Genomic DNA, 14885 nt, shown 5'->3' on the forward strand with positions numbered 1-14885 from the left:
ATGCAAAAATAGGCTTAGGTTAATGGAACTATCGTCATCATCATCACTTCTTCGGCAGACCACCTAGAAGGAACAACACGGTCGAACGTCAAGCTACCACTGCCACTGCCTATTGCAAAGATCAGCATAGTACATCGTGTCTATATGGTGAGAGGAGGTTTTACCGTCACTCGGTACCAATGCGTCACATCCGGCCCCTATTCGAGATACTATCAGCGACGCCAGTGGTAAAGAGATGGGAGGAACCCGGTCGGCGTACCTCGTTTCCTAGATAGCCTCGGTAGGATTCTTCCGGGGAGACATCTTCGAAACAATCTGCCTGGAGAAATACTTTTGGTGTCTAGCGTCCTTCCCCGAAGAACCTTTTTCCCATTAAGGTCGACCAGCGATTTGACCTCAACGTGGTGCTCGTAACATCCACCAGGGGATGAAAGCCTTCTATATACATTACCTTGTACGGGTGCCAGCGATCGTCATCATCATAATCACAGCTCCCGTGCTCTGTCTTTTCTAGAACGGCGAGGAAGATATCCACGGGCAGCATGGTGGAGATTTCGTATAGCGCCTGAACGCAGGCCAGGTCTCGCGTCTTCATGGCCCTGAGGGAAATGCTGGCTTCCGTGTATTCGTGGTCGAGCTGGTACCAGAAGTGGCTTGTAGGGCCGAGGCTTGCATCCTGCTCCACCCAGAGCTTGAGGGTCTTGTAAAGATGCGAGGTGTCTGGTGGTTGGAGACCTCCCGCGGGACGCGGTTGCGAAGCATACAGGGCAAGATTGTAGGTGAGCACCCACCGATACCCGGAGGTGACCGGAAGCACTTCATGCACGACGTCTGAGTATCAGCTTGCATAGGAGCATTGAGTGTTGGACAACTTGAAGGTCTTCTGCTGTCCGCGATGCTTCACGACCACCTTGCCTCCCTCGTGAGCAGAGGGGAGACCAATGACCAGGGTCGCAACCATCCCAGGCGCCTTCTCTGTACTTCACTCCGGAGATTGTTTGTTAGAGACATAGCTGGTTGGACATTTGAGCCAGCATGTGACTTACTCGGTGTGCGGCTTGAACATGGCTCCCTCCTTATAGATCAACATCTTATACAACTCGGCATGAACGGTCGAGTCAAGGTCCAGCTCCCGCGCGACATCGGCAACCACTCGCACGAGGACGGTGTTCCAGTTCGGTCTTCGCAGTTCGAATTGATCCGAGTTTAATTCCCAGGTGTTGCGCACGGAGGTATCAATGATCGTTTCGCTTCCCTTGCCATAGGGGGCCTGATGCGCCTGCTCGATCATTTGTCGCGCTTGTGATTCCTCCAAGGGGAGGTAGATTGAACCCATACCGTGGACAAACACCCCTGGATCGACAAAGCCAATTTCTTCAGAGGATGCAAAAGCCGCGGGTGTTTCAATGGCATCTAAAACATTCAGTAGACTGGATCGCAGGCCCATCATCTCATCCTCCGTGTCGGGATCACTCCAACATGATGCCATTTCTGCCATGGAGGATCACCTTCTGTCCTGCGCGAGTGCTCAGAGGTCCTCCAGATAGATGTGGACAAGTTGACGGAGGAACGCGTGGACGACCAGGATCAACCGCACTTTGTACGCGCGATGAAGAGGGACGCGGATCACGAGACCGTGTCGAGGATGATCGTTCTCTACCCACGTATGGGGGGGAATCAATGAACAAACAGGTGAGATGGAATTATGGTCGGACAGCCGAGAATAAGTGAAGAAGAGCAAAGATGCAGGACAGAGAAGGTAGGGGGTTCTGATGAGGCCTCTGGGAGGTGGAGAAGGCTTGTTGATTCCTCTACGTGAGGCTATCGGAGAACTACTAGGTATACTAGGTATACAGCCTTGGTGCCTGAGGTGCCAGCTCACCGCCCGCCCGGCTGCCTAGCTACCTAGTACGGCGGACGATTGCGGCCATCGGGCAAATGGGTTTTTGCTAGTTGTTCTGCCGGCAGAATTATTTTATTTTTAAGCAAGCGTATATATATATATATATATAAAGCTATTTAAACTTGTTTAGCTTTATTTTTTAGCTACTAGTTCAGCTTACTACTAGTTTTATAAATAAATCTATTACTAGTTTTATAAATAAGTCTGCTATATAAGTAAGCTTACAAGTCTGTTATTAATTCTACTAATAAATCTGTTAATAATTTCACTAGTAAATCTGCTAACTATTCTACTAATAAGTCTGCTAATAATTTTATTAATAAGTTTATTAATAGTTTTATTAGCGAGTCTATTACTAGCTCTGTAAGCAAGTCTGCTAATAATTTTATAAATAAGTCTATAAACAAGTCTGCTAACAGTTCTATAAATAAATTTATTAATAATTTTATAAATAAGTTTATTACCAGGTCTGTAAATAAGCCTATAAGCAAATCTGCCATCAGTTTTATAAGCAAGTTTGTTAATAGTTTTATAAATAAGTCTGTAAATAAGTCTGCTAATAATTCTATAAATAAGTCTACCAACAGTTTTATAAATAAGTTTATTACTAGTTTTATAAGTAAGTTTATAAGTAAGCCTACTATCAGTTCTACAGGCAAGCCTACTAACAGTTTTATAAATAAATCTACAAGCAAGCTGTAAAGGGAAAAGGTCAGTTAGGTATAGAATAGTAGCAGTCTATTGATTTCAAGACTAATCCTTGCTATCCTAAAGGTTTAGCAAGGTCCTAGAAGTTAAATACTAAAGAAGGTTTAAGTTATTAATATTATAACTATTACACGGAGAATATATAGATAAATCGTTAATAATCCGCTATAGTTACAGGAGTTATCTATAATAATTAGGCTTTTTCTTGTATGCAGCTGTTTTTAGCAGTATAATAGTAGTATAGTACTACTGCTTCGGCGCGGGAGCTAACTATTTTCGAAAGTATAATAATAAATAATAGAAAGTCACAGGCTAGTCCCGTTTGGAATATATATTATAAATAATACTATTCCGCTTTAGAAATACTGTGGTTCTTTAATAATAATATTAATAATATAAATATACTTTTATATATCTTTTTCAACATTCTCGATATTATCAGTATTATTTGTTTTGTATTAAAAAATTCGTATTTTTCTGCTGTTTCTGTATTTATTTGTTTATTCTAATATATATATACAGCATCTATATTTTACGTTTTTCTTAGTATTGCTAAGATACTAATAAATAACTGTAATATTTATACCGTAATATTATACCTTTCGCGGCAAATTATTGTTTCTTAACTAAAACTTTATTTTTTTTTAGTATTTTTTTTTATCTAAAATATTTTTGGACTAGTATAAAGAACTATAAATATAGTTCTAGTAAAAAGTTTAAGCCCGGGTATATTTTTAATATAATTTTATTAGTAAAATATTAACAGTATATCAGTCGGAAGATAAATTATATTTCGGTAAGTTTTTCTTTATTTAAATTTTTAAACCCTAGCTAAACATATAGCAGACGGTATCAGAAATACTAGATAATATTAGTAATTTATTACTAATTTTTTACTAGTTAAGCTTTTTTTAGGCGGCGGAAATAGAAAAAAAGTATAATCCTGCTTTTTATATTTTTTTCGGTTTTTTAGCCGCTAATCTTGCTGCTTAATTTTTTAATATAAAAAAGATCTACTGTATTGAATACGGCATAACAGCTGCTACTAAAAAAACTATAATTATAAATAATATTAACTATTTATAAAGATTATATTAACTTTCTAACAAAAAAATCTAACTATTTATTATAGTTTTATTGCGGAGTATTGTGCTCTCGCCGCCTAGACCGAAAACTTATATAAATATTTCTGTTTTTTATCTAATAATACTAGCTATCTGCTTTAATACTATATAACTGCTTTCTATCTGAATAATATAATCTATAAGATTATATATCTTTATACCAACGGAAATAGTAATAAAAACTAATATATTACTAATATTAAGAATATCTTTTCTATTAGTATCGTCCGCGGTTTATAGTTTTATTAGTATTTTATATTTATTTTTTACACGGCAATACCTTTTACTAATAATTTTTATTTAATTATTTTTTAGTTTTAATAGTCCTGCTGAATACATATAATCTGGGTTTTTCTTAATATTATTCTTTTTATAGTTTATATATATAGACGTAAATAAAACAGATATATAATATAATAAACTCGTATTTTTTTATTATAAATTATATGCGCGTTGTATATATTTTATAATTATTTTATTATTATTTTTACTGCATGTTAATCTCGATCTATATATTATAAAATAAAAAGCTATAATCCGATTATTAAATTTATAGACTTTCTACTAAATATTTACTAAATTTTCTACCGGTAACTATTAATTATATTTAAAAGACTATTTCTACTATTTTACTAGATAAAACTAATTCTTCTAATAGTATAAGCTATCTAATATCTGTTCTATCTTTTACTTCTTATTATTATCTAGGTCTGGTATTAATAAAGTTTCAGAAATATTTTTTCTAATTTTCTAAGATTCCAGTAGAGTAATATAAAAAATATTATACAACCGAGTATATTTATCAAGAAGATATAAATAAAATACTTATTTTTCTACAGCTTTTAGAATTCTAAAAAGCTCTATAAATTTTGGGACTAATTTTCAAGAAATTTTTTTAAATTTAATATTTACAGTAAATAGCTTGACTAAATCTTTTTATTTAAAAGTATAGATTGTTTTATTATCTCGCTTAAAAAATAGAGTATTATAATAATTATTATAATAAATCAATTAGTTTTTACTTATTTTTTACCAGTTTTTTTTTAATTTTTCTTATAAAATATTTAGCTTTTCTAGTTTTTCTGATATTAACAGCACCTCTACTTTTATAGGATTATTCTTAATCCGGAGTCTAAACTTAGAAGAGTAACCTATTAGAGCTTCAAAAAAAATTATTTTTATAAAGATATTTAAATAACTATTATATATAAATTCTATCTTATTTAATAAATTTATTTAATAGTTTTAATACTCGGTTATAAAGCAGTACAGATAATGTTCGAGAACTTGGTTAGTTTTTTTTATTTAACTATCGGTTTACAGATAAAATACAGTTAATAACTATTTTTTAATTTTAGTTTAATAGTAAAAATTAAACTAAAATTAACTTATAAATACAGAGTCTTTATTTATAACTATACTATAGAAGACTCTATATTTCAGTTTAATTTCTCGATAAAATAGTTCGGCCAGTTCTCCTGCTCGAATTATATATAATACCGCTATAAAATAGTTTATTTTTGTAAAATAATTAATAATTACTAATATTAAATCTATCTAATAATTCTAATAGTATAGTTCGGGTAGTTCTATAATAAAATCTATAGTAATTTTAGTCTATAATTTTAATAAAATTAGTAGACTTTTAAGTTTTCTATATAGTCAATGCCTAGCTGCAGTTTAATATTAGTAGATAGAATATATTACTATATAGTTTTCCATATTATTTTAGAGGCTAATCTAATAGAATTTTTTACAGAAAAGTTGTTTAGTTCTATTTTATCTAAAGTAATTTATTAATAGATTATTATAGTATTACTGCAGTAGCTCTTAATATAGACCTTTTATCTTTAATATATAGAATTTATTTTTAAAATATAATAATCTATCTATTATAATTTCCTAATATTTAAATAGTTTATTTTTCTTTTTCTGAAATTTAGAATCTTAATTCTGAAGAGTTTTAATTAAATTTTTTAGATTATTATTATAAATAGATTTATAAATTTTTTCGGTTTTACTTGCACTTTTTATAGCTGTAATACTAGTAGATTATTTATAATTTATTATATAAACCACAGTCTAGTTAGCTAGTTCTGTACCGGCAGCACCTGTAGATCTGCTTAATACTATATAAATACTAAATCCAGGTCTCTTCTATAAAGACGTCTTACTATATTTAAACTAAGATTTTCTAATCTTAGTTACTGCTGAGATTTTAAATACTACTAAAATAGATACTAACCGGTTATATAATATCTATATAATATTATTATTATAAAAGCTCTTTACTGGCTCGAATAATTTAGATAGAATATTAATAAGATTACTTTTATCTAATCAGTATTTAATTATAAAGTTAAAAAAAACTAAAATCATATATTAACGTGCTTAACATCTATTAAGCCGGGATTAATTTATAAATAATCTAAGATTTGTATAGTTAAATAGAACTTTAATAAAATACTAAGTCCCATCAAGATATTAATATTAATATTTAAAAAAATAGATAATAGCAAAAAGTTCTTAATTCAGAATATTCCAGTTAAGTTCTATACCCGAGAATTTTTTTAACTAAATAGCAACTATATAGTATTATTCTGTTAGTTCTAGTTAGATTAAAATACCTGCTATTTTTTTATTACAGATATTAGTTTCGATCCGAATAGATTAAGTTAGATTAAAGAAACAAAAAAGAGAAGTAGTCTAAAATATATTAATAAATTAGTAAAATACTAGTCTTTCGTTTAAAATTAAATAATATATTCTTAGTTTCTTACTATTTTAACTTTTCTTTAAAAGATTTGTTAAAAATAATACTAGTAAAAAAAAGTTACAAATAAATCTATAGTAGAAATTACAAAATCCTAAGAAGATCTGAATATTATAGTAGATAGCAGATAACAACCACAAAATAATAGTTTTAATTTAGTTAGAATCTATTATAATATCTGTAAAGGAAATAATATATCTAAAAAATTTAACTTATTACTAAAAAAAAGAATATTTAGATAGTTTAGTATATAAATTAACTTCTTATAGTTATACTAGTACTTTTTTAATATATTTAATATATTTATATCTTATTATTAAGAAAATAAGAATATTATCTAGATACGTAATATAAATAATATCAAGAATATTATATAATACGGAGTATATATAGTTTTAAAAAAAAACAAATATATTAGTTAAGCCAAACAGTATTATTATATACTTAAAGTAACTATAATATATACGAAATATAATCTTCTATTTATTTTTTTTTTTAATATAGATATAATAATAGATGTTCTAGACGTTGATTTTACTAAAATATTTATATCCAGCTAATCGGTTGAGAATTTCAAAGATTAAAAATAGTAGATATTAATTTTTTACTGTAATTTTATTAAATTTATAGTAATTTATATATAGCCGCAAACTTCTATTCTTTTTAGATATAAAGAGAATAGGGGTCTTTATAAAGCTTTTAAATAAATATATTCTTTTATTAGCAGTATTTTTGTTAATATAATTTTTAAATACTAAAAGTTCTTTTTCTAAAAGAGGATAAATAAGCTTAAACAAAAATAATTTATCTTCGAAAAAGTTAATAGTATGATTCTTATTATAATATTTAGAAAGAATTTTAGATTAATTAGAAGAAAAGATATCGGTAAATTTAACCAGTTCTGATAAAATAGAATTATTTTAATAGTATTCTGATTTCTTATTGTTATCTGAAAGCTATAGTTTCTCTAAAACTTTAATAATTATATAAATACAGACGCAATTTCGGCAAGCCTGAGTAAATTTCCGAGAATTTAATTTCTAGATTTAAGTAAATTTAAACTATTATTACTTGTTTCAGAAAGACAAATAAATTTTGTAATTAAACAGAATAATTATAAAAAGTAAGATTAGAGCATCTTAAATAGTAGTAATATATAGTCTAATAAAATACTATTATACTTCTTTTAAATTAGTAATATCTAAAGAAATATCTTATACTTTATAGCTGGTAATAAAAGTATAGTTAATAGCTTTAAGCTATAGTAAGAATTTTCAGAATTTTAAAAAAAAGTATTATTGTATAAATCTAATACTAATTAGATTATATACTATATAACTATTAATATCTGTATAAATTTTTCTAATATTAGATATTTATATTAATATCGACATCTTATTAGTTGTTCCTACTTTATAATATAGAACCGAGACAGAGAAGTTGGTTTTAGTCTACTTTATTTTTTTATATTACTTTTTCTAGCTTGTAGTTTTTGAATTCAAGCTAATCTTTTTTTTTTTTTAAAAATATCAATTGGCGAGATACTTAATATTATTATATAAAAAGTATTGTAAAACTTTTCTAACTAGATCAGAATAATTAATTTTAGAATTAAAAAATTAAGTATTCTTATAAAATTATAACTATTTTTATAATATATTAGACCTATCAGATTCCTATTTACATTTTTATTTCTGTATATATAGGTTTTAATAATAAGTAATAAAAGATATTATCTTATCTCGTTTCTTAGATAATTAGTATATATATTTTTTAATATAGCAACTAAAATTAGAAAGTAATTTTATAAAGAAAGTATAGCTGTATTTCTTTTTAGTAACTCTAAAAAAATATTATTTTAAAGTATTAAAATAAGTATAAAATTTATAAAAATCTTAATTATTTTGCTACCGAGCTTGCTCTAACTAGCTTATTATATTAGGCTTAAAAATAACAGTATTTCGAATAAGAAAGAGTATTTATTTAGTAAAAACAGACTATAAATAACTAATATTTTTTTTTATTCTGGTAGTAATTTTTTAAAATAATAATACTATCTCTACTAACAAGTCGCGCTTATATAGCTTACAGCCTCGAGAATCTTACAGTAGTTATTATAAAACTTAGATAATATCTTCTAAAAATTATAATCTAAATTATAAAACTATTCCTGGTGTTTTTGAATATTAAAGAAAAGTTCAAATTATAAAATATCTTTAATTTTAATATTTATTTTAGATTTACTTAAAAAAGAGGAAGTTTTCTGTTGCTAAATTAATACTAATTTAATATTATTATATTAGATTTCCCGTTGCAGTTCGGCAACTTGTTTTTTTAACTATTAATAATCTTATAATTAATTAATAATATCTCTAACTGCGGTAAGATTCTCTACCGAAGAATTTAATAGTAAAAATAATAAACTATTAGCGGTAAAAAAAATTTCCGACTCGGAACTGCTATTAGAATATAAGAATTACAGTAACATGCTGTATTCTATAAATAACTAAAAAAAAAAAATTAGAATTATAAAAAAAAAAGGTTAGTTAGGTATAGAATAGTAGCAGTCTATTAATTTCAAGATTAATTCTTACTATTCTAAAGATTTAGTAAGGTTCTAAAAATTAAATACTAAAGAAGGTTTGAGTTATTAATATTATGACTGTTGCGCGGAGGATACATAGGTAGATTGTTAATAATCCGCCATAGTTACGGGGGTTATCTATGACACAAGCCTGCTAACAGCTTTATAAATAAGTTTATTAATAGTTTTATAAGCAAGCCTGCGAGCAAGCTTATTAATAGTTTTATAAGTAAGTTTATTATTAGTTCTGTAAATAAGCCTATAAGCAAGCCTGCTATCAGTTTTATAAAATAGTCTAGTTTATTTTTTAATAATTCTTACTTCGCTCGGATTATCAAGACTTATTAATAGATATATATATATATACTTACAGTAATACTTATAGCAGATTTATTCTAGTAATAATAAAAGATAATTTCAGCCTTAAAAGACTTAAAATTGATATATAAAGATATGGCTGATAGAATGAGAATAAATATATATACACAGAGAGAAGAGAGCTTTATATAATCTTAAAAAGCAAGTAGTAAGATCTGCAGTCAAAGAACTTAGCAAAAAAAACCTTATTTGCCCGATGGCCGCAATCGTCCGCCGTACTAGGTAGCTAGGCAGCCGGGCGGGCGGTGAGCTGGCACCTCAGGCACCAAGGCCCCAGGGCCGCCGTCAGGTTCATTGTACGTCGGTTATCAATCTCTCCCACCATCTTCCTTGACTGGTTGGATGACTGGGTGAATGTGAACAGGCAATTGTGGATAAGGAGTTGACTCACTGCGTCGCTGCAGTATATAGCTTTGAAGCCAGTGCAAGCAAGTACATACGACCACAGGGTGTGGAAAACAGGGCTTCCCGTCCGCTCAGCCGTACTTAAGCCACACGCCGGGAGGTTAGTAGTTGGGTGGGTGACCACCAGCGAATCCCTTCTGTTGTATGTTTTTTTTGGCTATTCTGACGTTGTCTTTTTCCTGCCACTGGCAGAAGGAAGATCGCAGATGTACTTCCCTTTTTTCTCCCCAAAGGTTGCCTACAGTGTGACTGTCTATCGCGTATCAAGTCCTGTATGAGAACCATCACCACGGTCTGCCAACCCTTAGCTGTGGAAGAACCCTCCCCAAGGAAAAGCATTGGCCATTGGCAATATACTTCAGAAGTAAAGCAAAACAAAAGAACAGAAAATCAAAAATCAGCATTTCATGCCATGCATTACAAATTCCCCACCACCATGGAGGATCCGTGGCCCCCGCCAGACGTATCCCCGAAAGCCCTGCATCGGCGGGGGGCAGCAGAACAGGCAAGGCCCATCCAACAAGCACAGACAGGTTAATCGATGTATCGATTGTAGAAGACTAGGTCGTCTACCATGCGGTAGCACCCCATGATAGAGTCCGGTGAGTTTAACCATGATGTCAGCAAGTCGCCCAGGTCATCGAAATTGCTGACGGGGCGGCGATTTTAAGGACCTCAAAAATTAGCCGCTGTGGTGCTGCTGAGGGCTATTTGCTGTTTATGTGAAATCAGCTATGGCTATCGAAGACAGCAGGCCGGAGCTTTCCCTGGTGCAGATTCCTGTTACACAGCCCTGGTCTCATTCTGTTGGCATATGACGGTAGAACGGTGATGTTGCCGGGATGTATTCTGCATCTTACGTGCGCTAATCAAACATTCGAATCCAGATTCCTGCATGGAGATTCTAACACCGAAGGAATTCAAGGATATTTGTACAGCACCGACAACTTCGATATGGCGGTAGTCACCAACACCACTTGCCTGCTGTATCCACACCTCACGCAACAACCCCTTCATCATCCGATCCCAGACTCGCCAGACGTGCTTTCGCCCTCCGCTCATTCCGCCAAACAAACAGCTGTATTACCACCACACTAATGATGGCCGCTATCACCAACCCAAACGTGGCCGGGAAGCCGTACCCTAGCCAACACAACACGATTAGATCTAGGACAAATCCCGAGATGATCGAGAAACACTCACGAAACGACGGGGCCATGGTCTGCGGAAAGATGACAATCGGCAGCCAGGCAGCGACCGCGTACTGAAAGCCATTCATACTGCTGATCACCACCGCGCGCTGCTCGTTGTTGTCCGCGCATACTTCGTTGGCCCATGAGTAGCTGGACCGTCAGTATCCTAGTGGAAGGTGCCAAATTCTCGGACAACTTACAATACTGCGGTCATGAGCTGCATCCCGATGGTCAGGAAGGCGAATTCCTTCAGTGCGAGACTGTGGGGCCAGACGGCCAGGATACCGTTGGGGATGAGGCCCCATATCTGTTGTTTATATCCGGCTCTCATCAGCACCGTGCACGGGCTAACCCACTTGATGGACAAGGCTGTCCACTCACCAGCGGGATAAGCACCCAAGCAAACCGGCTTCCGGTATAATCGGACAGAAACCCCCACAGCACCACACACGCGGCGGAGATCAACGAAGTCCCCGTCGGAATGAGGTTGCGATCAGCCACAGAGAAGTTCTCTGACTTGAGCCAGATGGCGAAGTAGCCGTTGCCGCCGCAGGAGGAGCCGTACATCTGTGACATGTTAGCATGAATTCACCATCTCATTTGCTACCGAGAACAAGAGCCGAGTACACACCACATAACCAATGACAAAAGCATACCACTTCCACGAGTTCAACACGCCTGTGAACGTCTTCCAAGTAATTTTCACCGGCGGCGCGACGCCCGCCCTGCTGACGCGCGCTTTGGCTAGCTCGCGCTCCTCCTCCGATAGAAACCACACCCGCGTGGTATACGGTGTGTCAGGAAGGAACAGAAACGTCGCCAGACCCACAGGAACGGTCATGCACCCACAGACAAGGTACAACCAGCGCCAGCCGTCGATCCCCCTCGCCCCATTGAGGTTCTCATACACGGCCGCCTGAAGGTACCCCCCGAACGCGGTGCCCAGGGGCGCAGTCATGTGGAAAAGTGCCACGCGTTTCGCGAGCTCGGTCTTGGTATACCAGCTGCCCAGCAGGTACAACAGAGACGGGAAGAAGGAACTCTCGAAGAGGCCGATCAGGAACCGGAACACATATAACTGAGGGACGGTCCGGACCCCTGCCTGAGCGAAGGTGAACGCGCCCCAGGCGACTTCCATCCCAGCGAGCCAGACACTCGGGCGCACGCGTTGAATGATGAGTGTACTGGGGATCTGCATCACGGCATACGCGATCGTGTACAGGGTTCCGGCGTAAGTGTACTGGTTGCCATACATGCCGAGTTCTTCCTGCATCCCCGAGACGTAGGCGTTGGCCAGGTTCCCTTGGTCAAGGTATTTCATGAAGAAACCCAGGCATCCGATGCTGAGGATGGCTGCGTCGAGTTTGAGGAGCAAGCGTCGCTCCTCGGGGGTTTTCAGATGCGTATCTGTGTCCCAGATGAAGGAGCGGAACGTGCGGCGCGGTGGTGGGCTGGAGTCCACAGCCTGACTTATCTTGGTGTCAGGCTGCTTTGTAGCACTCGATGTTGAACCGTGGTCCGCCATGTTTCTGTCTGGATATTTTGGCCGTGCCCGTGGTGTTGTTGGGAGGTGACGATGTTGCGGGGTTATAGATTTATCAGTGGCAGCTCAGGCCAAGCCTTGGTGCATCACGACATGTTGGCGTGATCTTTGCGCGATAAGGCTCATTGATTTACACCAGCACCACCCAATCACCCAGCTTCGACATGCATTAGGAGTATTGATCTAGTGGAGATACGGGATGAAACCGCGGGGAGCTCACTTGTTGATTCAATTGCAGGCCAGGGTTAATGTGAAGACCCCGAAACTAGGGCTGGTTCGGGAAACACCCCCGATCACAGCCCTATAAACCTGGTACTATACCCCTTGCTTTCTACTTCCCCTCTTCATGCTCCTCACTTCTGCTGTCCCATGGCCACGTTCTAGGTAATATTCCACTCGAAAATCGCAGGAAAGACGGGTGAGCAACTGGGTCAGAGCGTCTGTCCTAACGGGCCACCACTAGGGGCTGAGCATGATACCCCGTACTCATATAATCTTATTCCCATTTGTTGTACCCGAGGAGGAGAACTTTAGTCATAATTTGAACATGAGCTCAACGAAGATACGAGAAGATCTCTCGGTACATGAGTATGTGAGTATATATTCACTTTACTGTTCATCAACTCGAGCGGTCAATTCTCCGCATCGTTCGACCTCGCAATCAAGGCAACCATGTCCATTCCCACCGCGTGTGTGCTGCCCTGGAAATGAAGCTTCAGCCGCGCAGTCAGGATGTGCTTGATGACCTCATAGTTCGGATGCTGTCGATGTGTGATCGCGGCCAAACATTCCGCAGCCACCGAGCATCGGGTTGGCAAGTCCTCTTCGGGGAATGCATAGTGTGCACGAACACGCTTTAGAGAGATGTGCCCGAACCCCTGTGTTGTCAACAGGTGCGCTGCTTCCTGCAGAATCTGGCCTTGGTGGCGGATTCGAGGTGAGCGCGCGGCCGCGTTCAGGACCATCACCGCCTCATTTCCAGGAGCTCCCTGGAGGATGACAAGTTGTGAGTTCTTCCGACGTGCCACGTGGACCATCTCCTCGACGGCCTGTCTGAGGAAGGGAAGCTTATCGAGTGTCCAGGGCGCAACGATGACATCGAACGTGTCAGGTGCATATGGGAGGTTATCGGTGATGTCTGGCAGGGACTGAAATTCCTCACAGCCTGCATACTGACTCCAACTGTCTTGCCCGAGGACAAGCATCTTCTTTCCATCCACTGCGACCTCATTGCAGAGGCTCTTGATGTCTTCGCTCACGAAGCGATCGGTGAAAATATCAAGATGGTCGACACAGTCTGAAGGCATTTCAGCAATTGGAACTGGATACGGGCCCAGCAAAGGCTGCGGCTCAACCTTCCTTGCGAGCACGAAGTGCTGAGCCTCAGGATGCGTGTATTCCCGGTTGCCAGTCGGGCAAAAGATGTGGTCAACGGGCTCCATTTCGAGTACCATACCGGCCGCTTGCAGCAGGCGAGCCCATCCATCTTCCGAATGGAAGACCTCGTTGGTGTAGTTTCCCATCCAGTACTTTCCGAGCATCCTCACACAATTCCAGGTGGGATCGTAGGTGCATTTGTCCGGCAACAGTCCGGTGCTGGGCGTCACCGCGAGGGCCAAGCGCCCACCCAAGTTGAGCCACTCGGCAAATTTGAAGATCATCGAGTACAGCTCTCCCGGAGTGAGCTGGAACAGCGACAGAATTGCAAAGACACCATCATAGGACTGGCAAGGGTGGAAGGTGTTCATGTTGGCCACTTCAAACTGACCCCGGACTTGCGACGTGGCAATCTTGACCATACCTGGGGAGATGTCGATTCCATGCACCTGATGGCTTGCGGTTGCTAGGATCTCCGCGACGGGCTTGCCGGTGCCGCATCCAACATCCAGCACCCGACTGTTGGGGGCTAACTTCTTGCTGGCCTGATCGATGAAGGCACAAAGCGGCGCATTGTCTGCAAAGGCAGCTTCATAGCTCGCTCCTACCTCATCGAAAAGTGAGTCCGCCGTGATTGTCATGCTGGGAGAATACAAGCAATAGCGAGGCTAGGTTTGCGGTTCATGACAAGAGGAGGTAGAAAAAGGACACTTGGAGATCTCTTTTTTAAGTATCTCGAGCCCAAATTTAAGGTTCCTGACGTGTCCTTGATGTTCCTTGTTTGTTGTCCCATGCAGGGTGCTTGGGACGAATCCTACGTGTCGCGCATGCATCACGCGTCATACTCCAGGGTGCGACGCCCTCACCGCATTTTGTGCAGTCTTTGGTGTCTATGAG

The 14885-nt window shown here is 36.9% G+C and overlaps 3 protein-coding genes across 3 annotated transcripts; all 3 read right to left on the bottom strand.

Moving 5' to 3' along the window:
• Positions 1 to 140: 140 nt before the first annotated feature.
• On the bottom strand, positions 141 to 1447 carry BO95DRAFT_453568 (uncharacterized protein; the record flags this gene model as incomplete). The annotated part of the gene is made up of 5 exons (XM_025588222.1): positions 141 to 197; positions 260 to 315; positions 490 to 831; positions 940 to 980; positions 1047 to 1447. The coding sequence occupies 5 exons, from the start codon at positions 1445 to 1447 to the stop codon at positions 141 to 143; spliced, it is 897 nt and encodes a 298-aa protein (XP_025441883.1).
• Positions 1448 to 10872: 9425 nt separating this feature from the next.
• BO95DRAFT_497320 (pantothenate transporter liz1) lies at positions 10873 to 12593 on the bottom strand (the record flags this gene model as incomplete). Its single annotated transcript, XM_025590881.1, has 5 exons — positions 10873 to 11018; positions 11079 to 11218; positions 11269 to 11375; positions 11450 to 11635; positions 11700 to 12593. The coding sequence occupies 5 exons, from the start codon at positions 12591 to 12593 to the stop codon at positions 10873 to 10875; spliced, it is 1473 nt and encodes a 490-aa protein (XP_025441884.1).
• Positions 12594 to 13243: 650 nt separating this feature from the next.
• BO95DRAFT_497321 (uncharacterized protein) lies at positions 13244 to 14629 on the bottom strand (the record flags this gene model as incomplete). The annotated part of the gene is made up of 1 exon (XM_025590882.1): positions 13244 to 14629. The coding sequence occupies one exon, from the start codon at positions 14627 to 14629 to the stop codon at positions 13244 to 13246; it is 1386 nt and encodes a 461-aa protein (XP_025441885.1).
• Between the last annotated feature and the right edge of the window lie 256 nt (positions 14630 to 14885).

Source organism: Aspergillus brunneoviolaceus (genome assembly GCF_003184695.1).
Source record: "Aspergillus brunneoviolaceus CBS 621.78 unplaced genomic scaffold BO95scaffold_37, whole genome shotgun sequence".
Lineage (NCBI taxonomy): Eukaryota > Fungi > Ascomycota > Eurotiomycetes > Eurotiales > Aspergillaceae > Aspergillus > Aspergillus brunneoviolaceus.